The following is a 22,179-nucleotide window of genomic DNA, read 5'->3' as shown; positions in this document are numbered from 1 at the left end:
AAATTTATGTAAAATATTTGTTCAAGTATTGAAAAACAGGAGAGTTCTGTTGCTGACTGAGCTCCCCAGCTGTCGCATTATTCTCACACAACACTGTATTGTCAGGACCTTGGAAAACAAGCTTGTATTATGTCGTGATAAACTCCCGAAACAACACAAAGACAGGAATAAAAACACAAACCCCTGAACATCCTCTCCTGTCATGTTTTTTTCCCTTGAGTGTGAGGCCAACACTTTGTGTTGTGGCCTAATCACAAGATCCAGGTCGGGAGCAGCCAAGCCAGTCAGGCTCAGCTCATCTGGCCGAGGTTGCCTTGATCTGACCAGACGGGCCAGCCAAGAAAAATACCACCAGACAATCCTGTTCATGCTTGACTTAAGCTCAAACACTCCCACAATCCTCGGTCCTTTTATTAGAAAGAGCCGAGCATGAGTCTGCACTCATTAATGCAGTTATTGTTTGGTGATTAAGTCGATTAAGGACTGGCCCTCCGGTTTGAGTAATGTTTACTTGTGACTTCGACTACCGGGGCTTACCCAGACATCTGTGTGGCAGCCGGTCAACCTGGGTGAATGCGTGTGGGAATTCAGTTTTTACACAGCTATTGATAGGAAAGCCCCTCAAAGGGACACTTGAAACTTTTGAACATTGACTCACGTCCTGCTAAGTTTGACCTTTGACTCGGGGTGAAGCGGGACAGCGTGACACCGTGCATCTCTCTGCAAACCCAGTTTTTCTGTCCCCGTCATAATTACTTCCCTTGCTGTTAAGATTTAGGTCGGATAAGGAATGCAGTCTGATCTGTAGGAGCTGAGCGGTCTCCAGTCAAATAACTCGTGACTCTATTGTTAACTGCTTGCCCTTTGTGGCCCATGAAGCTGTTCCAGCGCTTGAGGAGAGCAGCAGGAATAGGATTAGTGGCTTTCATAAATGGGGGGGATATTGATTCCACATTTTTGCCAGACAATTGTAGAGCTATGTACTTTGGAAAGGTCTGCACTCATTAAACAATGCCCCCAGTGAAAAACTGTACACCTGTGTTAGGCAATAAATCAGGTGCCCTGGTACAGTACATCAGTGGCATGTAGTTTATTAGATCAGTGCTGCCCTCTACTGACCATTTGGGAAAACAGCACAGGCCTCACACCAACACAATTAAAGCCAGAAGAATTTCCTTGTGACCATATTTAAAATGAATCTCTCGCATATTTACAGTTAACTAACATTATTTTAGTGGATCAAAGATATTGTAAACACAAGCAATTATATTTAAGGCACTGGTGGGGAGATGCGTCAACCTGGAGATAGAGTATTGGGCTGACTGGGTTGGTTCATGTCTTATCTCTTGGAGCTGAAGCATTTCTCTCCTGTCTCCCATCCACACAATAACAAGGTGGTTAACTCCCCTAAAACAGGACAATAACAAACAGACACAGATCAGTACTCAACGCCACAAACTCCGAAAATACAAAACAGGAGTTTTAGACAAGTCATGATTTTTATTTTATTTTTCTAACAAAAGAAAAAAACAGTTTGTTTACAAAAAGGAACGTCAAAAATAAAAAAACATTGTACCTATCTATTGCATGTCATGCTGGCAGTTGGAACTACATGCAAAAATAACAATAAGAACATTGATAATAATCATTACTGTACAAAAAATCATGGGGAAGATATGAGGCCATACATTTCAACATAAAAAAAAAAAAAAAAAAACACTTGAAAAAAAGTTTCTATAAAAAGGGGGGGTGGGGGGGTTCTCCAGATGGAGTCATGAGTTTGTACGTGAGACTTAAACCAGGGCACAAGACTTAAAAACCACCCGGTTAGAAATGTGTGAAACTGCATAGAGGCGGAGAAGAGCTTCCTCGCTCTAAACACAGAGGGGCGAACAAAGAGACAGTGAGCAGAGAAAACCAATGGAGGCGAAGCGATGACCGATCACACAGGTAACAGGAACAGGTTGAAGCCCTTACAACATAAAGTCATGCTTCATCACTGCGGAACATAACACAACACAGAAACTACAGGAAAATTATCATTATCATTGAACTTCTTCTTTGCTGCAAAAAGTGATATCTGAGGTATATGGCTTCATTCAATTCATCAATAAATGACAAACAATGAAGAGGGGATGATTAACGTCGGCACCGGAGGGGAAAGAAGGAGGTGAAGGAGAATGTAGAAACCAACGGCCTCCGTCAATCAGATGCCCCCGGACCAGATCGTGATCACAGAGACAGAACCTTTTCTAATTCGTTTCCAAACGGAGAACAGTGGCGGGAATAAAGCTCACAATTTTTTTTTAATCTTTTTTTAAAAATTCTTAAGTTCAGTCAAAGACAAGAAGATTAGAGTTGGTTGGTGGAGAGACAGTCGACTGGGGCAGGAGATGATTACGTCTTTACAGATGTGGGTGGCAGAAGTACAAAATGTATCGAAGCGTGTGATCGTGAAAGAGTCAATCGGTGTCCCTTTGGTTTTTGATCCCGTGTTCTAATTTTGTTACAAGATTACAGGTCCCTCATCTAAAAGGAGCAGTGCTTAAAATGGAGGGGTGTCGAGCATCCTTTGTGAAGACTGGTGGTGTCCTCCTGCATCGCATGGGCTGGTGCGTGTGGGTTGTCTGACGTGTGGGTTTGAAGTAAAGGTTCCTGGTTGGGCTCATTCGGTGCTGACCTGCGTGGCCTGTGCGTCAACTGTCTGATTGGTGGACTGAATGAACATTTGCTGGGTCAGCTCCTGTCCTGCTGGCATGGTCACCTGCTGAATCTGATACAACTGCTGTGAAACAGAGAGACAGAGGAGTTGAGGGTTTATGTGTCGTTGGAGTTTCACAGGATGTCGTTTACATTAAGCTGGTAGGACAAAGCATCTTTTATCTGATTGGAATAGAACATTTATTTATGATCATTAAATAAAATTTCTGTCAAATACTGACTATTATCAGTCTGATGAAACTACTAATTACTAGTCATTAATGCCTTTTCTGGCATTTATCTCTGTGAGGACTTCCTGGTTTAATAAGAGTTAGAGTAGTGTAATTTTGCATTACTGGTTAGCAGCTCGGTGAATGCACAAGTTGAAAAGAGAAATGCTAAAAATACCAACAAGCTACAAATGACAGTGAGTCAGGGGCAAACAGGCAATAAATCTAGCATTGACACACTAGATATATTTGTTGAAACTATTACCTGTCCATCAGTAAACTGGTTGAACTGTCCTTGCTGAACATCTGCCTGTGTGAGCTATAAACAAAAAAAAAAAAAAGTTGAAAACTTGAGCAATATAAATGAATTTACTTTCTGAATGCTATTTTTATTGGTAACTTGATTTACCTGCTGGGCATTGGCGAGAGTCTGTATCTGTCCTTGGACCACTTGTGCGCCGGAGACAGGCTGAGCTAGACGGATGTATTGTAACTGGCCCGTGTTTAGTTGCACCTGCGGTCGACCAACACAAGGGGGAGACAAAGCCCGATTAAGAGAAAAGGTCATTCAAACACAGAGGTCACAGCCATTTTCCTGCTCTAGAAAGCAGCAGCATGAATCCTTCACTTCCCCCTGGTGAAGTTAATAAAATGTATGTTTGATGGGTCCCATCAACTCACTGAAGGATGGATAATAAAAAGTCCCACAGTGTCAAACCCCACACTGCTTCGGGATTAATGAAGTCTTATCATATCTTATATTTTGCAGCATACAGACTTTGCTAATTTATGCCATTTTATCTGTTTAACCTGATCCATCCTTTGCTTCATGCAATTCCTTGACCTCCCATGCACTGCTTAACCTTATTTGCTCCATCTCCAACCTCTCCCCTACCTTCTAACCATTTTCTGTTCCTGCTTGATGCCATTTCTTACCGGGATTTGCTGAATCTCTCCCGTGTTGGTGATGATCTGCTGCATCACCTGCATAGTCTGGCCCTGGGCTTGTGCCTGAGCTTGACCCTGAGCTGTGGCCTGGACGATCTGCAGCTGTTGGCCCTCACCCACCTGCATGGCCACCGGCGAACTCTGACGGAGAGAAAATAAAAGAGAGGAAAGAGAAAAGAGAAAAAAACAGAAAGAGAGGCAGACAGAAGCAGAGAGAGGGAGAGAGAAGTAAAACCTTAGTTGTTGGTCAACTCCTGGTAAAGGCATGTAGTGTAAGACGGACACAAAGCAGAGGCCCTGGAGATCAACCTCCCCTGGAATGTGATTTTAACCAGAGGTACAAGCTCATGTTTCGTATTAAAAAGGTCAGTTTGAAGATCATCAGACAGACAAAAACAAAATGGGGACATAAGGTGACAATGCAGGTTTTGTTCTCCTCTGTCTGTCACACTATCCAGGAAAGGTCACCTGATCTCATGCTACGTCCTCCTGTGTAGGCCTCAGTCAGCTGAGCAGGACAGAGCTCATAGGCAGTAGGGTTGGCCCCTATCTGTCTGTGTGAATGGTTAGTGAAGATTTAAAAAGCATTTGTGCATGCGCGTTTACCGTGATGGGTGTGCCCTGTGATTGCACCTGCACTTGCTGTAACTGCTGCATGGTGGCACCTTGCAGCATCTGATGGCCGCCAGAGTAGAATGAGAAAATGAGAGAAAGACACAGTGAGAAAAGCAGCGGCAGCAACAGCTTAACACATGAATGCAAGCGTGTGTGGAGTCTATACACAGAAAGCTTCAATGCTAATGCAGCAAAACAGTGACATTAGCAGGAAATGGCACCTGCGAGCGTGGTCATAAGATGTGCAAGTAAAACAAGAGAAATGATAGAGAGGCTGAGGTGAAATGACAAAAACACATAAACAGCTGGGGACCGGTTTTAAGCCAGCTGAGGTTTCATGGAGACAGTTGGTGACCTGAGAGAAAACAGTGACAAATAGCGCACTGAAAACTCTGCACATTGAATAACAAGTACAGAATATGAAATGAGTTCCCTGCTCATCACCTTTCATCATTCAAAACTCCCTCCATCTTTTTATGTTCTTTAAACTTCTACAAGGCTTTTCTGCTAACAACTCACTCCACCAATCTATTGTTCCAAAGATGATTGAAGTGACGGGATCCTGATCTCTTTATATCAAGGAACACTTAATGCTTGTGTAACAAACAGAAGATGGATTGCAATCATGTATCGGAAGACAGTAAAAGAAATATACATTTTTAAAGCTTTCACAAAGTACCTAAAGGCATATTCTTTCAAAGTGTTACCTTGTAAATAGAAGTCTATTAGGTCTATGTAAGGTGAGTGTCTCAGTGTGACCTCCCTGTACTCAGCGGGGACTGCAGCAGCAGCAGCACTGGTGAATCAGGCCAGGTCTAACTGACAATGACAGCTCAGCTAAAGGCAGTCTGCTGAAGCAGCATGAAGCAGCACAGCAGCCCAGCAGCACAGCTACATGACGTGCAGAGACTCAGCTGGTCAGAGGAGGCGCTTACGAGCAAAAGTAGTCAGGAACGAGATCATTAGAAAGAGAGATGACTGAACGCAAGCCTAATTATGTGGGTTTATTATCTTACTGTTTTTAGTGAAGCACTGTGGATAATTCATTGCCGCTCGTCTGCTCTGTGTGAGTAAGTATGTGTCTGTCTGTTTCTGTGTGAGTGTGTGTGTGCTTAAGGTTCCATTAAAAAACAGTTATTGATTTCCACTTTTGGTTTCTTGCAGCTTTTTCAGCTGTAGATCTACTGTATTATTTATATTTTTTTAAGATAATCAAACATTTACTTCATGTATAAAGCAAAATATTGTTAATTACATGATTTCAGAAATACAACCAGGATTCATCCATCGTACAATGTATGTATCTAACCTGATAATGGGATGTGGTGAGATTGATCGGGTTCTGATAATGTCAATAAAGCCAGTCATGGCAATGAGCCAGCAAAAAGCCTTTTGAAGCGCGATTCCCAGGAGTGAGTGGAGTTTAGAATGTGCTACTTAACACAAGTGGGGAGAGGTAATCCTCCAAGTGTTACACACACACGCACGGGTTTGTGCAGCTAACCTTATTAGGATACTGATAGACTATCTTTTCTTGCAGTGCAGAAGTTATTGGCTGTATTTCTTCACACTGTCATAATATTGCCTCAAATTCTCATAATACAGCTGTGGTTGAATTTAGTAGCTGCTTGTTTAATTATGTGTGTGTGTCCTTTGTTCTCTGAAGTGCTTTGTGACAAACCCTGTGGAGAGCTCTTAAAACAAGGTGTTAGTAGTACCTGTCCTTGCTGTGGCTGTGCGATGATGATCTGTCCCGGCTGGATGGTCGTGGCCGTCTGTGCGCCCTGTTGCTGCACTTGTTGTGTTCCCTGCACCTGCACGGCTCCGGGCTGCTGGGCCAGGGTGAAGTAGTACTGCACCGGCTCGGCAGGAGCTACTGACTGACGCATCTCCTCCTGAAGATGATAAATAAAACAAACACACACATACACAAACAGAAGAAGGCCTATCAGTCCATTACATCTCCATGAATTATTTTTGCAGGTGTAACGGAAGAGGGAGTCACTCTGATAAATAACTGATGGGATGTAGCCAAGGAGGAGTAATGCAATCTGGATGTAAGCTCCATTACAGGCATCATACTGGTCAATACTATTCACCACCGGCCTGGATAACGCTGAACATATGTTTAACTCTGATAAGCTAGGAGCCAAAATGTTTGTAACTCCAATGTTTTAATTCCATAATAAAACAAAAAATGTGAGGTTATGATTTATGTGTGTTCTCTCAAATGCAAAGACTTAGGCTTAGATCAGCAGGTTCAATGTTTGATGGCATGGGGGCTTGAACCAATTCGTCTACCATTTCTTTAAAATGTTTGTATCGGTGAACACTGACCTGTGTCATTCAGTCTCATAAATGAGCAGGGCTTCATCTTGATGAGGTTTGTCCATCACCAGAAGCGTAAACAACCCTCTCCCAGCTCCATGACAACACAGCTGAGAGTGTAGGATGTTTACATGCCTGGAGACAGTCTACTTGACAAAAAAATTTTAATATCTCACCCCTCCATCTGGTGCACAAAACCTATACACAGTATATTAATCTCCTGCTTGAGCAGAACTACTTCCTGGGAAGGGGTGTGTTTTACGTCATGAGAGTACTAGTAACTATTAGCTACTAACTGATCCAACAAGTAGCCACACTAAGGAAACTGTTGGCTGTCAGAGGCAATAAGATGCTGCAAACATCCGACTGAAAGCCCTCGGTGTCCCAGCTTCCAGTCAAGGATGTTTACAGCCTCTCCAGGTTGCCAACATCAGAAAAGCTCCTGAGATGAAGAACCAAATGATCGGCTCTGCTTTCTGCACTTTGGAAACACCAACAGTGTGTGCCTATGACTGTGCAGGTCAAAAAAACAATCCTAGAAGTGTGTGCTTCCCTACCTGTCGTTTAGGGGGCTTCAGGTCGTCCCGGGGCACGATGTCAATCAGGAAGTCAAACTGGTCGAACTTAGTTATTGCCATGGCAATGTCGTTCCTCTGTAATCATAACAGACACACAAGGTCAAAAGATAGGTCAGAGCTTAATTATGATAACTAAACATATGCAGCAACCTATATATAAACATGCCTCAGGTCATCTCAAAATAGCCACACGAGGCTACCTTGGAATTTAAATAAAGTTCTCAGTAGTGTCATAACAGGTATTTGATATGACCACCAAGCTCAAAGGCAAACAGGATACATCTCGAGCTGAATCTATTTGTCAACAGAAAATGAATTGTCAACTATAGATATAAAGTGTGAGGATTTGTTGGTTTTCTTAATCTTCTATGATAGAAGATTTAATATATTTTGTTTCGGACTGTTGTTCAGGCTCAACGAGTCACTTTAACAAACTCTGAACTTTTTACAATTCACAAAACTGCTAATCCAATAAATTATTGGCAGATCATTAATTCAATATTTGAACTAATAGTTGTCGCCCTAGATAAGTTCAACAAGATTTTAACCATGAGTGAAGGCAAACAGTTTAATAAAACCAACGTGCCGTAGTGAGCACACGCTCTGCTGCTATACACCCTCCTATATCCATAGCAGTGTGCTGTCTCTGTGGAATTTTCCACAGGATATTGGCCGTCAGGACCCCCATTGTGGCCCTCCCTGCACTAGACTCTATTTATAGCAGCTTGATTAATATCTGGTAACACCAGGTCACATCTACACTTGTTCTATTGATGAGTGTTGCTATGGTGAACCCAATTGGCGTGCCCTCTTCCCCAATACGATTCGGGGGCACTCCTGCATGTGTGAATGTGTGAACATGTGGAAAGGGATCACACTATTTTCTTCCATTTGCACACAAAAGAATCACACATTCATGAGGTGAAACGTCACAAGCTCCTCATGTGACATCTGTTGTATAAAATGCAATTAACATGTAAACCTGCAGAGTTCTAACACGTTTGATGCTTAAAAAAGAACTCATACGTCAGAAAAGTGAACACTTTTCCAAAGTAGGTCTTCAGTCTAAGACTCTCCAATCTCTTTTTCAACCTGCGTTGGTATATACACATATCCATGGCTGCTTATCTCTCAGAGGTATGTGAATGGCTAAAGTGGACTTAAGAGCTATTCAGCCCCAGAGTTTTCTCCTCTTGACATCAAGGTGAGACAAACTCCAGCCTGATTTTCCCAACTGCTTCCATCAGCACTCTCAACCTCTCTGCTCCCTTTTCCGTATACATCATTCCAGAGTCCATCTTATTCAACTTTGGGACAGCAGAGCAAGCAAAATGGCACCAGAGGGAAAAAGTGGGTCACCAGCGGACGCCTGGCTTTGTTTTTAAAGTCAGAGGAGGGAGAAAGAACTAAGCAGGGGGATAGTACTTAAGGGGATACTTGTATGAGGCCTCTCTTTGTATACGCACACAGAGGAATCAAAGCAACAAATGAAAGGGACTAAAAAGCAATATGCATGGAATGAGAGTATTTAAAAAGAAGAAGGTGGCAGAATAAGGATATGTACAGAAAGTAGAGAAACAAGTGATAGTAATTTAATCATTACAAAAGATGGATGTGACATTTCCAAGAAATTAGAAAGAAATTGCTTAAGAAGAGAGTGGAGAGAGAGAAAACTATCACAGAAAGGTTAGCTACTTTGAAGTGTGGTGCAGGGCGATCGGATCAAGGTAAAACAAGTCACTGACCTGTAGTGTGCGTCTCTTGTTGTCCTCAGTGTGGATCCACGCTCTGAGTGTGAGCTCAGTGATGAAGATCTGAGCTGCCTTGGCAAACAGAACTGGAGCCTCTGCACTGATCATCTGTGTCACAGAGATGGAGTTGCATTTTGTTTAATACACCTGCAAACTTTTAAACATCAATCACAGATTAGCAACAACATGAATCAGTCGTCAAACGAGTACAAAAAAACTGCATTACATTCACAGGTGCTGCAACCCACAACACAACACTACTCAAACAGAAGATAATGCTAAGCAATAGAATGTCATCAACTTTTACAGTTTTTAATTACCTTAAAATAAATTACCCGTCCCTAAAAACAGCTCTTCTTCGTTGTAAAGTCACTGGTCTGCAGGTCTAACGGCTTTGGCTTGAAGCTCTTTGAATTGAGCGGCATTGAACTCTGACCAACCCTTGCAATAATTGGTTAAGTGTATAGAATGAATGTGAAGCTTAAATGCTGGAAGTGACCTGGAATAATTACCCACGACTCGCATGTGGTTGCACACATGCAGAAAAAGCTGCTGCATCAGAGCTGACAGAAGGGTCCTGTCTACAGATATGCTAGTGAGCTCCTGATCTCTTTACCTCTTTAAGCTGCTGCTTAACTCAGGAAATGCTCTTGACACGACACAAACACACATACATGTTCCCAGGCTTTCTCTTTAGAGACTGTGAGGAGCGCTGGGGGATATTCAGGCTGACACTCCTTCATGCCAGTAGCTGTCTGGTTGAATGAAACTGACAAATATTAGGAGATGGGTGAGTCCCTTTGAACTGAGCTTCTAAGCACAAGCCCTGTATGCCACTGATAAACTAAGGATATCTGACCAAACAACTGATAATATCATTTCATTATAAAATACTCTTCACTGTTGAGTCGAGCAGACTTTTCATGGGCACTGAGGTGACTGAGGAGGAACGCCATATTTAGGACTATGATCCTTAAAGGTTTGGTCTGTAGAATTTAGTGACATCTAGTGGTGAAGTAACATATTGCAGCTGAATAGCCCTCACCTCACCATCCCCTTCCAAACATGAAGGAAAACCTTTGGTAACCTTCAGTTGTCATGAAAACTCAAAAGGTGTTTAGTTTGTCCAGTCTGGGCTACTGTTAAAAAAGCATGGCAGCCTCCGTGGAGAGGACACACTCCTAATATAAATTTATATTCCTTTCACCTAAATCTTACACACTGACATATTAAGGCATTAAAATTTTAAGGCATTAAAATGTGCTTTATATCTAGGAACATAAAAGTAAAATTAGATTTGTTTAAATTATTGTCTACGAAACCAAAGCAAAGCTTTACTGGTTATCTTTGGTACTATTTTTCTCCAACCTTCTTCTAAGTGCTCTCTGCAGTAATGATAAAAATGTTTGCAGTGGATTTAACTTCTGAGGTCCATGCAGGTGGCAGCCTGGCAGTGGTTCACACATATTCCGTCATTTATGCAAGCTCTCATCTTACTTTGACATCCTCATCCAGCTTCATGATTTTCTTGATTCGGGCTAGAGGCAACTCCTGCACACGGAAATCCTTCTGAAAGCAACAGATGACTATTAGTTTACGAAGAGAAAAAAGCACACGTGTTTTAATATCTACATTTATGTTCGTTTAAAATCAAATCAAACCACTGAATCTCAGTGTTGAATTTGCTAGGTTTGACAATGTCTCGTCTGTTTCCTTGGGCGAAACGTACCACAGTCAGGTTCCTGATCTCCTCCATGACCCGAGGCCAGAAGGACTGCAAGGTCTGCTGGGCATCGCTGCCCCCGGCTCCAAACGCATCCGCAGACATCCTCTACTATGCTGCATGGAGAGATGACGGGGTCACAGGGAGGGAAGAAGACAAAGAAAATGCTATTATTAGAAAACGCAACAACAAAGACGTGACGTGAAGATACAGAGATGCTCATGACAAAGAAAAGACACAGTCCAAGCCAGGCCTTGTACTACCAAGAGTGCTTCCCCAGTGTCACAAACACATGTCCTATTGCAGCCTATAACTATAATATACAGTGAAATCTAAAATAGAGTCCCAACAGGTTTCTATTCTTGTCACTGTGGGATGTTGACATGCCCAAGAACCCACCACCAGACTGGCTGCACGCTCTCTGATTGTGAATGGCTCTATAAACTTAGACACATAGCTGCAGCTCCTCTGCAAACCCAAGCATGTCATGTGCAAGTCACTTGCTTCTTGTGACCCCATGCAGTGAGGACACATGTGCGTTTGTGTCATGGAGTAACTCTCACGTGACATCAACTAGGTCCTAGTTTGTTTTTAAGGATGGACATTGTGAACAAACACACGTAGACGCTGGCAAACTCATAAAAAGTTGTAAAGTAAAATTAACCGGCTGTTACACACATATGCATGTTGACATAATAGCTTGCTTCTACAAGGGGTCTGACAGTTTGAAAGAGGATCCAGCAGGTTACTATGGCATGCCAGGAATCTGCTTGGGGAATATTGGCCTGCCTGTCTGAGCATGCCAAGCTTGGCGTGTCTGGATCGCACTCTTTCACTCTCACACTTTTCTCCCAACCTCAGTAGGTCCAGATGAAGGGAGAAGAAAACGTAAATGGTGGGGGGCAGAACAAGAGATGAGTGTGTGGAGGTACTCGAGAGAGAGACGGAGTGTTTGTGTGTGTTGCTGAGGGGAGGGGTTGTCCCTTGTCCGGTACAGCATTTATCCAGCAAAGACAAAGTGCCAAAGGCTTTAACAGGGGGAGGTAAGAGACAGACAGGGCCTCAGTCAGACTGCTGTGCAAACCTAGCTATGTGGGTCAAACAAGACAGAAAGAAGGAATCACGGAGGGAAAGAGAGAGACTTGACAGTACAAAGAAAAAGAGTGTTAGGAGAAAAAGGAGGGGGGTGTCTCCTCTTTATCTTCTCTTTCTTTTCTCACTCTGGGCCAACAGGCATGAATGGCTGCAGCTCCGGTCCAACTGACAGAGTGATACAATACAAAAAGACATCTTTTCAAACACTTCATCTGGCGTCTCTACGTTCTGTAACAGTAGTGCTGTACAGGACAGTTTTGACTTTGGGTCCACATTGGCTCCTTTTTTCCTACCAGTTAAGTGCAGCTATAAATATTTTACACCGATAAATCGCTAATTACGAATGCAGAGCCTTTACCTGATTGATTTTTGAAAGGTAAGATTGGTTCTCTGGCATTTGTGGAAGATACTGAATAATATAGGAGAAGCACTGTTGCATCCTGCTCTGTCGTTCAGTTTTTGACAGAGAGAAACCTAAATCGATGAGGCAGAATGGCAGTGGGGGTGGCTTTATATAAATCAATCAGGCCGCTTGTAGCTATGACATGCCAGGCTAGTGATTGACCTTGACAATGTCTCCCCTGCTCTGCCGGACGCTCTGGCGTCCAGTTGCATTTCAAGGTTGATTGAGATCATGCAGTCAGTAGAGCAATCCCAGCATTCCATGGGGCAGAAATGACTGAAGGGAATTGTAGTTACTCTTCCCCCGCCCCGATGGTTGAACTGACATCAACCAGTTCTTGTGCAGCCTCTGTGCACTTTGCGGCACCATGATCATGCAAATTTGTTTGTCTAGCTGAATGGCACTACCCGTATCAGCACTCGATCTTGTGATAATTTGGAACAACTCAACCTTGTGTGTCTGTCCTGTTCTACCAGTTTGTGCGGCACTCTCCAACAAGTTAACCTGATAAGAAACAATAATTAGGCATTTCACTTAACAGCATTACAGGGAATCATCTGGCTAATTATCATGGAAACATTGAGGGGGATAGGAGTTAGAACGGCAATTGTTTCGATTGTTAAAAAAAAAGCAGGGTTAGCACCACAGCTCCTTATGCTCTCTCACACATGCCTCACTTCTCGTAAACTCCTGCCCTTTTTCAAAAACAGAGCTGTTATTAAGTCACATGCACCACAACCCCCTCTCTCTGACCCCGTGACCTTCAATGTAAATACACAGCCACGCACTAACCACAGCAGCAGCAGGGTGGAGGGTGAGAGTGTGAGAGAGTGTCAACTTGAACATACGAGAGAGAGAGAGGGGCGAGGTATCAACATGCCCTCGGGTGTTGCTCCCGCAGTAAGCATAGCGTGTTGTACCTACCATATATCAATATTACCATATTTCCCCTGCCTTCGCATCAATGGAAAGTTTGTGTGGGAGAACGTCTAACACACGAGCGCAGAACATTATGTCTTCTGCTGACTTTATGCAACACCTTCTATGGTCTGGGTCTAGACCAGTCAAATAAACACACTGAGTGGGGCTATCCACTGCACAAAGAAAATCAATGTAATTTTGAGACTCCCTGAGAGCTAATAAATGTAAGCGTTATAAAGGTTGTAAATGGTGCCGAGAAAAAAAGCCAGTGTCAAGGCGGCTTTTTTTTATCTGCAGTGGTAAGCACAATATTCTTCTGTATTTTAGGTATCTACATTTTTATTATTTCATTATTTCTGAAATGGAAATACATATTAAAGAATTTGTTAGAATTTGTTAGCCCGGTCCACTTCTACCTGTTGTCAGCCTTGTACATTACTACAGATAAAGTGTCTGCAAATGTACTCTACTTTCATTTATACTTTTCTTAATAAATTGCATCACTGTGTCAAACGTGACAAGCTCATCTGTGCTGCGTTGTCCTGTAGGCTATATTAGGGTATGTGTTGTTGTTCTGCAATGTCCATCTCTCCTCTCCTCTTCCCTGCGGTTCTGTTGTCCTTCATCAGGTCATTCAGACAGAGAGCCGGTGTTGGGTTTCCAATGCTCTCTATGTGTGTGTATGTGTGTGTGTGTCTGTCTTTGAGGACAAACGTGATGTCTGCGCTTTGTCAACATTTTCCACTGCAGCAACTTGCTCTTCCTCTTTATCGCTCTCTCTGTCTCTTCTCCACTGCTTCCCATCTCTCTCTGCGTTTCCTCTTCCTCTGTCTTACATACTTTCACCTGATCCCCTTTGCCCAACTTCTCCGGGAGACTCAATGTTGCTCTGCCTGCAGCAGCTGAATCAGCGCTAATGTTGTTCCCCCCTGGCCCGGTCCTGCATCTCTCCTCTCTCGCGCTCATCCCTCCCTCCCCCTCGCACTTACTGGCACGTCACATCAAGTGGCCACTCACAGCAGCATCAGCGACTCGCTCCAACTCTGACATCACACCACTTTATGTGAGCCTCCAATTCCTGTCAAAAATAAACCTGATAGGAGCTTGGATCAGTACACGCAGAAGACCGGAAAAATAAAAAGATAATATCACTTAACCATTCATTTTGTCTTTAAGATTAGTAAAAGAAGGACATTTACAGCCTGGAGCTCCCATACATAGGTATAATTGTATAAAAGGTTAGTAAATTGATTAATCGGTATTTGGTTATGGTGAAATGTTCTGCATTTACAATCTGGGAAGAAGGACCAACTTTTCCCTGACGCGTTTCAGTCTCACAGGTCACTGTGCTGAAGAAGAATTCATTTCATCACAGATCTTTCCCTCAAGCAGAGTGGACACTTCACATTAAAGAGGATGTGCATTTAAGAAGACCTGACTTAGAGAAATTCAGTGTCCACGGGTGCTAAATATAATTTATGATAAGTGAGAATTTCTACAACTCACTTGCAAAGAAACTGTTGCTGTAAATTAATCAGTGTAGTCCTTCAATTAATTTGTAATCCAGGGCAAAACTAGTTTTTAATGCTGTGAATTGCATTTAAAATATGTTCCAGTCCTAAATCTTCACGACTCCTTTTTAACACCAGAGACTGTTCATATGCATGGGTGGGAGGGTATGATGAGATCAAAGAGGCACAGATGAGCCTTCACCCAACACAACCTCCCGCAATATTTATTATTTGTGGTTACTAACAATTAAACCACCGGGCTGTACAAAGAACAAATATATACCCATAAGCACTGGTGGTTACATTCACAGATATGTCAAGCGAAAGACATTTTATAAGGACATAATACCGGCTAACGGACAAGTCTTTAGCAAGAGGTCAGTTTTCCACAGGCTGCTGTGTGAAACTGTCAGTGATGCAGAATGGACGTTCTGCAGGAAGGTCACTAAAGGTTGACGTCTGCGAGGTTTAAACTGGCCGGTTAAGCAGAAAAAAAAAATGTAGCTCTGTTTAAACAACATCCATCACTGTTTAACAGAATATATCATTGAACCACTGAATCTTTCACATACAGCGTTTACCATGACGGTTTTATTCTGATCTACTGTATCTAAAATGACAGAATAAACAGCACATGCAACAAATGTCATTCTGATCAACATTCAGTTTGGGTGACGGCCATAAATCAAAGGGGGCAAGTTTACATATCCTGTGCTATTAAAGTGTTAACCTTGATGAACCCAATCACCAATGCCACAAACACACTGGCACGGTTACATCATGCAGGGTTAATGATCTACTGAGGCAAAACAAAAAAACAAGAAGTTCCCAGCCAGAAATTACAGATTAACTACTGCAAATCGCATCACATTTTCACAGATGCTGTTGCAATTTTTTTGTGATTTAATGAGAACGGAAGGGGTTATAATAACAGACGTGCTCTCTGGGACCCGCGAAGTAACATCCCTTCGGCTCGGCTGGACCGATCCAGTTGACCAAACAGCCCCTGCAAACTTTGCCCTTGGTTCTGCTTCAAGCCAACTCCAGGAAGTGCTAGTCACTGCTCTCCCAAGGTCATTCAACAGAGGAGAGAGAGAGAGAGAGAGGGAGACCAGAGCGGGGAGGAGGGAGGGAGAGCTAGATGAAAGAGAGAAGGGGAGGGACGGGGGGGGAGATAGAAAAGGACAGGTTTTTCAACTTTCACTGCAGCACTTAAGTGACCCCAGTGGTTCAGGCCTTGTACTTTCTAAGAAGCTTAATGAAAACATTGCATACTTTACATATTAGCTATGTTCCGTATCCCCCCTTTGAGTTTCGCTTCTCATCCCCGGCTATATGTTTCCGTCTCGTTGCTGACAGAGAGACTGCAGGGAGCCAATCTCACATTCCTGTGACCTTCATCCAATGCTAGGCCCAGTCCCTAGCGTCAGAGTAGGCAGGGCTACAGCTACCTGCATATTACATGCTGGAACACAGCTGACTACCCCTGGCTAGCCACACACACAGGCCTAAGTGACAGTGTGCCTGTGTAAAAAGAGAGGGAGCAAGGACAAAAGAGCGTACGCTTGGTAGTAGTGGTCACCTTAGTGATGAGATAAAAGGCCTGGCGATTTCTAAGTGGTTTGCGTGTTTCGTTTACTCTTTCCTCCCCGGTTGTGCCTACGGTACAACGAAGGGCACAGATGATATTCAAATCTCATGCAGACAGCAGCCAACCCTGGGATTTGGCAGCAAGGGCTTCAACTTAGGGTTTATTTTTAGTTTCCCTCTCGCAGTATCTCCCTCTCTCTCCCCCCAACGGGAGTTTGTTTTGTCAAAGGCACCAATGGAAACTTTCAATTAAGAAGCGAGGGAGGGGAGAGAAAGGGAGTCAGAGGCAAGTGAGAGGAGAGGCACCCTCCAAAGATTCCATCAGAAGAGATCAGATCAAACTATAAGCCTCCTCTGCCCTTGAAGCTGACAGACTGACAGTCTGTCCCATCTGGGCGCCTGGCACGGCCGGGGAAGGGGCCTGAGGGGTCCTGAGGTCATTGCAACCAGCTGCACCTCCACCACTGGAGACCCCTGACACCAAGAATGAGAGATATTCTCTCGCGGAGTTCTCAATATACAACAAATCTCCTTTCAACATGGATGCCATCTTTGGTGCTCAGCTCTGCGTCACTGTCTGGAGCCCACTAAAAAAACAAGGGAATTTCATTGAAACGAGGGGTCCGACAAACGTCCTGATGTTCCACGGCCTTTGGGACATCAACGCCAACAAGAAAGCTAAGCACATCTAAGCACAGAGCCGGAGTTTGACACTTCTATGTGGCCGATTATACAGAGTGAGGGGTTAAGTGTTTGTCTGTGTGGCGCTCCAAATTCAAAACACAAGTGACAAATATAAACAGACTCCACACAATATTGTTTCTTGAAAGGAGATTGGATGAAAATTTACATTATGAAGAAACATCACAGTTTGTTCGAACCATTTTGTACAAAAAACTAAAAAAAACAATGCTGTAGTGAAGTGACAACTGAAGGACATGGGTGAGAAGCGCACACGCACACACAAAGCACAACTCCAATCTTCCAAGGAGAGTACTACAGGACGGGAGAGGGAGGGGGCCTGAGGACAGCTGTAAAGGACAGACACTGTCTCATCACTGCAGGGCAGGATGGAGTGAGAAAACATCAGAAAGTGAGCAGAGAGGAGAGGAATTTATTCAGAAAATCTAAGCCTGGCCAACTTGACGGGTTTTCTCTCTAGGTTTGTGTTCTCAGCGATCGGACTTACCTCTGTGCCCTTCATGGTGAACAGTCTGCCCTGTTGGAGCGGAGCAGAACAGAGGGAAACAGATAGCCCTGTTCAAGTCTCCTTGAGCGCATGCAGCAGCAGCAGCAGCAGCAGGAAGAAGAGGCACAGAGGTTGACAGAAAAACTCTCAGGCTCCTTCACTTCCTGCAGTCCCCTGATCGTATCAACAGACAAAAGGCACTCTGGCTCCACTGGATGGCTTTAAAAAGGTTCTCAGCCCGGACACACAGAGAAGAACAAGTCCCCCCCCCCCCCCCCCTTCTTCTTCTTCCCCTCCCCCTTCTCTCTCCCACTCTCCCTTTACACATTGCCCGGTCTCCTTCAGCAGCCCCCCAGCGTCCTCCTCCTGCACAAACATACAGCCCCGTCCCTCCTGTTTCTCTTCTAAGCAAGTCCCCTCCAACTCGCTGACCTTCTGTGTCTCCCTGCCTTTCTCACCCCCTAACCCCTCTCCCTCTCTCTAACCAGTGACCTGTGCATTTGTCTTTGAGCTGACCCCTGGCCCGGCGCACAGAAGAGGGCGAGGGGGAACAGAGAGCCCGGCACAGCAGCAGGCAACAGCAGGCAAACAGTACAGCGGCACTCCCGACTCACAACAGCAATCTCTAGCCTCCTTCCCCTTTAACATTCAAGAGTAATCAATCTAGCATGCTACATGATACTCAAGCCCCGCCTCACCGCCGGCTCCCGCCTCATTCTTACACTTGCAACCAGTAAGAGGACAGGGTCCTCCTATGCCATTGGCTGCTGCACACACAAGTCAGCTCTGATACATCCCCTGCTCCTCCCATTTCCTACACCCAACCCCCTTACCGACAGCCAACTTCCTGCTCTAAGTTACCTTGAGCTGCAGGATAGGGGTCAGGGAAAAGAAATGGGGAAGAGAGAGAAGAGAGGAGAAAAGGTGGAAAAGAGCAAACAAAGTTGTGAAAAGCTCTTCGGGGAGTGTGTGAGAGTAGGTTCGTAGTGGCTTGCCTCGGCATGGTTTGTCCTCTGGCGGTGGCTGCCTCCCCTGCGGCTGAAAAGATGAGAAAGGTTCCACGGGCTGCTCTCTGACAACTGCTCTCTGCTTATTTACAATGTCAAACTAAATGTCTCCCTGTGCCCCGCCTCCTCTCTGCCGCCATAGGCTGAGAGCAGAGTGATGCAGGCGGCCACGATGGCCCTCACTGGCTAAAACATGTGCCAGAATGGATGCCGCATGTTGCATCCACATGATTTAAAGTACAAAAGCATCCTATCCAGACTCGCTGTCTCATGCGTGTGCACAGACATACATGCACATCCACACACACACGTGCAGCTTTTTGTCCTTGCTTTCTCATTCATCCTTGCTCACAGCCACAGGTACAAATCACATCTAGCCTCTAACCGACCTATTTGTTATAATGAGATTCATTCCACTCTTAATATTATGCTCACATAGGAACACAATTGTCTACATGCATGGTCAGTAATTACTCATTTAGAATATGAATTAGATAAATTAGACTTAATTCAACAAATTCTCACGAGTCGTGGGAGGAGAGTTATGCAACTTGCAACATGAATCCAATGAAAACCTAATCATGGTGGTGATTAAATTAACACAAAAACGAAATACTGCATTAAAGATCATTGCAGAGATTTGCACAGAAAAAAAGACAAATCAGCTGACTTGTGAGCATTCAAATGCAAATGAATCTCGCCCTATTTGTGGATAAACAAGACTCAAGAGATATGGGTGAAAGTCTGTAAACAAAGACACCTTTGTCTTGACTCTGCTAACAGCAACTTCCACAATTAAAACATCATCAAAAAACCATGTCAGCAATGTCCTACAATGTCCTTCTTGTTAACTCGCCACTTGCATAAGGTGCACACTTTCTACACAGTAACCTTTACTTATGAACACCAAGTCAGGACTCTGCTGCTCACGTGCAACACTCGCGGTGTTCAATGCACCACTGACTATCAGTAATTCCACTTTAAGACACGTTAAGCTGGCAGTGTTAAGAAGGTACAGAAAGTTAAAGTGCGATGGTTATGAAATTTTGGTTAGAGTAGATTTCCACTTGGGCAAAGGATGATGGCATGGCCCGAGCTTTATGCTCAATATTACTGCAAATTCTGACTGTAGTGAGAAATACATCAGGCTAAAGAGGGGGAGAGAAGGAGAGCAAACCTGTCCCATCAATGAAAAACGGAGAGGGGGAGGGGAACCGGAAGGATGGAGAAGGACAGAGAGGAGAGTTGTTACAGGATGGGAGGGGTAGAACAAGTGGAGAGAGGGCGAGAGAACAAGACAGACTCAAGAGAAACAAAGCTAAATGTTCCCTTTTCTATTTTAGTGAGGAGCACTGGGACTAGAGCAGGTACTATAGCCATCCGGTTAATGATTAGAGCAGAGCGGCACAAAGATTAATCTCTCCAGCGTGTTACCTCGCCAGAGCAGCTCTCCTCACTGGTGCATTTCAGCTACCCAAAATGCTTCAGTAATGACACCTGGCAAGGTCACCGTACGAATGAGACCTTCCCATGACCTGTGCTGCCCGTAGCGGGGACATGTTTGCTCTCACTGACGCTGTTTAGAGATAAACCTCCACCAGCCAGACTATGGGTTTCATAAATACACAGCAGCCTCAGGGTAGTGGGACCAGGCCATGCATTCACCCACAAACATGCACATTGCACGCACACCGACGGTTAGCTGACTGACTGCACACATGTGACTCAGATCAACTTGGAAATATAATGCAACACAGTAAACTGAAAAAAACAAACAAATAATGAAGTTAGAATAAAACAATAATAAAACTCGAATTAATCAACTAAATCAAATGCAGGACTAAAACCCAATACAGCATCTGACCCTTGTGCTGAAATTGCATGTAAAACTCTACAACACTTTTAATATATATATAGATATATTTTCTCTGGGGATAAGCAGTAAAGGTTGTATTGTTCTTCAGACAAATTCAATTTTAATTTCCGTTGGGCTAAATAATAAATAATATTGCTAACTAAAGTACTGCTTAATGCTGACTGACCTTTCTATCTTGTTGCTTTATATTGTTTTATGTGTCGACCTTACTATGGTAAGTTCCCTGGGATCACGTATTTTATGATATGGCGCAATACAAATAACATATGTGTCTGCAGTGTTATCTTGATTTGAGCTACGTACGTTATGTTCATTTGAGTTTGATCGAAACTCGCTCACACCGAGTTAGAAAACAAAGACACACTTCAGATGTACATATATAATATGGATATGCATGTACAGTGGAAATAGGGCAACTTTGCACCAGCCTTTAATTCGGTTGTGCATTTAAATGAGGTCGCTACATTATAAAAAAGTTAAAGCATAAAGTGCAGGAGACAATGAAACCGATGCAGCATCCTAATGTAGCAGATGGAATCCCGTATTTATTCATCACTCATTATTCAGGATAAAAGAGACATTGAAAAGCACTGCATCGTTGCCGGCTGCTAACCCGCGAAAGACACTAAACACACACATTTACCCCCGGCAGCTAGCGCGACTTCATGCTAACGTCGGGGAAGATAATATTAGCATGCTAAAGATGGAGACTGTTGTACAGCACAGGTGGCCGTCCGCAGTGAGTGGAACTATAATCACTGGTCAGCGTGTCCTGCCATCAAATGAAAGTTTGCACAGCTTCCCGGAGCTGGGGAGAAGCAGCCGAACCAATAAAGACAACGTTTGGATGTGTCCTTCAGACCAATCAAACCTCGGACTAGATTCCACCAATCAAGGTTTTTAGGGGCTAAGCTCGTTGTGCAACTGACGCCATTCGGGGCCCCGGCTAGAAGTGGCCGGTCCGCGGGACTGTCACGCAAAGCGAGAGCCAACATGGTGGACACGAAGCGGCAGTTTCCCGACCCGCCCGTGATCCCGTCAGCGGGCCACCAATAAGCGCCTCAGAGCGCGGGGAGGGAAATGGCGCCTGCGTTCATCTTCCAAAACAATCGTCTATTGGTCAAGAACAGGCAAATGAAAACGACGGAAGTAACGGCCTCCGCTTCCGCCCAGCGCGGCCTGCCTTAAAGCGAAACCTCCACACACAACATATCATTTAATTCCTTACTCACTTTGTTTTACGGGTTCGAGGTGAAGTCCGACTCGGCGTATTATTTATTTTATTTAGCTAGCAAGGGGAAACAAGATGGCTGCTATTGGAACCGGAAAGAGTTGTACGCACGGACGTGATGACGTAGTCGACACGTAACCCTGTGCAGCAGTGACGTAAGTCCCTGCTTTCGCCACAAATTCCACTTTAATTCGCTCATTTGAAACGGAAATGTGAGTTTTATGATTAATCTATTTAGTCCTTAAGTTGTATTAGTCACAGGGTTAAGTGAATTCTTTATATTCGAATAACGTGGTACTGTTGAGATACCTATACTCTTTTATAGGAATACAGTGGAGTATATTCATGCAGCCACTGCTGATAATAATGATAATAATAATATAATTCAATATATATAGGTTTCATGGAACCACATTATTCATAAAAACCTGCATTAAATAGTCTAAAAACATCAGTTAGTTCCACTTGACTCAAGACAAATTG

General features: G+C 43.9%; 1 protein-coding gene across 4 annotated transcripts; it reads right to left on the bottom strand.

Annotated features, from left to right (window-relative positions):
• Positions 1–1,480: 1,480 nt before the first annotated feature.
• Positions 1,481–21,765, bottom strand: nfyc (nuclear transcription factor Y, gamma). Of its 4 annotated transcripts, none has more exons than XM_061092922.1 (11): positions 21,698–21,765; positions 10,880–10,989; positions 10,648–10,719; positions 9,145–9,258; positions 7,379–7,474; positions 6,212–6,388; positions 4,485–4,553; positions 3,867–4,019; positions 3,340–3,444; positions 3,196–3,249; positions 1,481–2,785 (listed from the first exon to the last, which is right to left on the bottom strand). In XM_061092922.1, the coding sequence occupies exons 2-11, from the start codon at positions 10,976–10,978 to the stop codon at positions 2,666–2,668; spliced, it is 1,059 nt and encodes a 352-aa protein (XP_060948905.1). In that variant the 5' UTR covers positions 10,979–10,989; positions 21,698–21,765; the 3' UTR covers positions 1,481–2,665. The 4 variants fall into 4 exon arrangements, with proteins under 4 accessions (XP_060948905.1, XP_060948906.1, XP_060948907.1 ...); XM_061092923.1 differs by having other exon boundaries at positions 10,648–10,716; XM_061092924.1 differs by lacking the exon at positions 4,485–4,553.
• Positions 21,766–22,179: the final 414 nt, after the last annotated feature.

This window comes from Limanda limanda, chromosome 19 (assembly GCF_963576545.1).
Source record: "Limanda limanda chromosome 19, fLimLim1.1, whole genome shotgun sequence".
NCBI classification, from domain to species: Eukaryota; Metazoa; Chordata; class Actinopteri; order Pleuronectiformes; family Pleuronectidae; genus Limanda; species Limanda limanda.
This window is presented reverse-complemented; position numbering and strand designations above follow the sequence as displayed.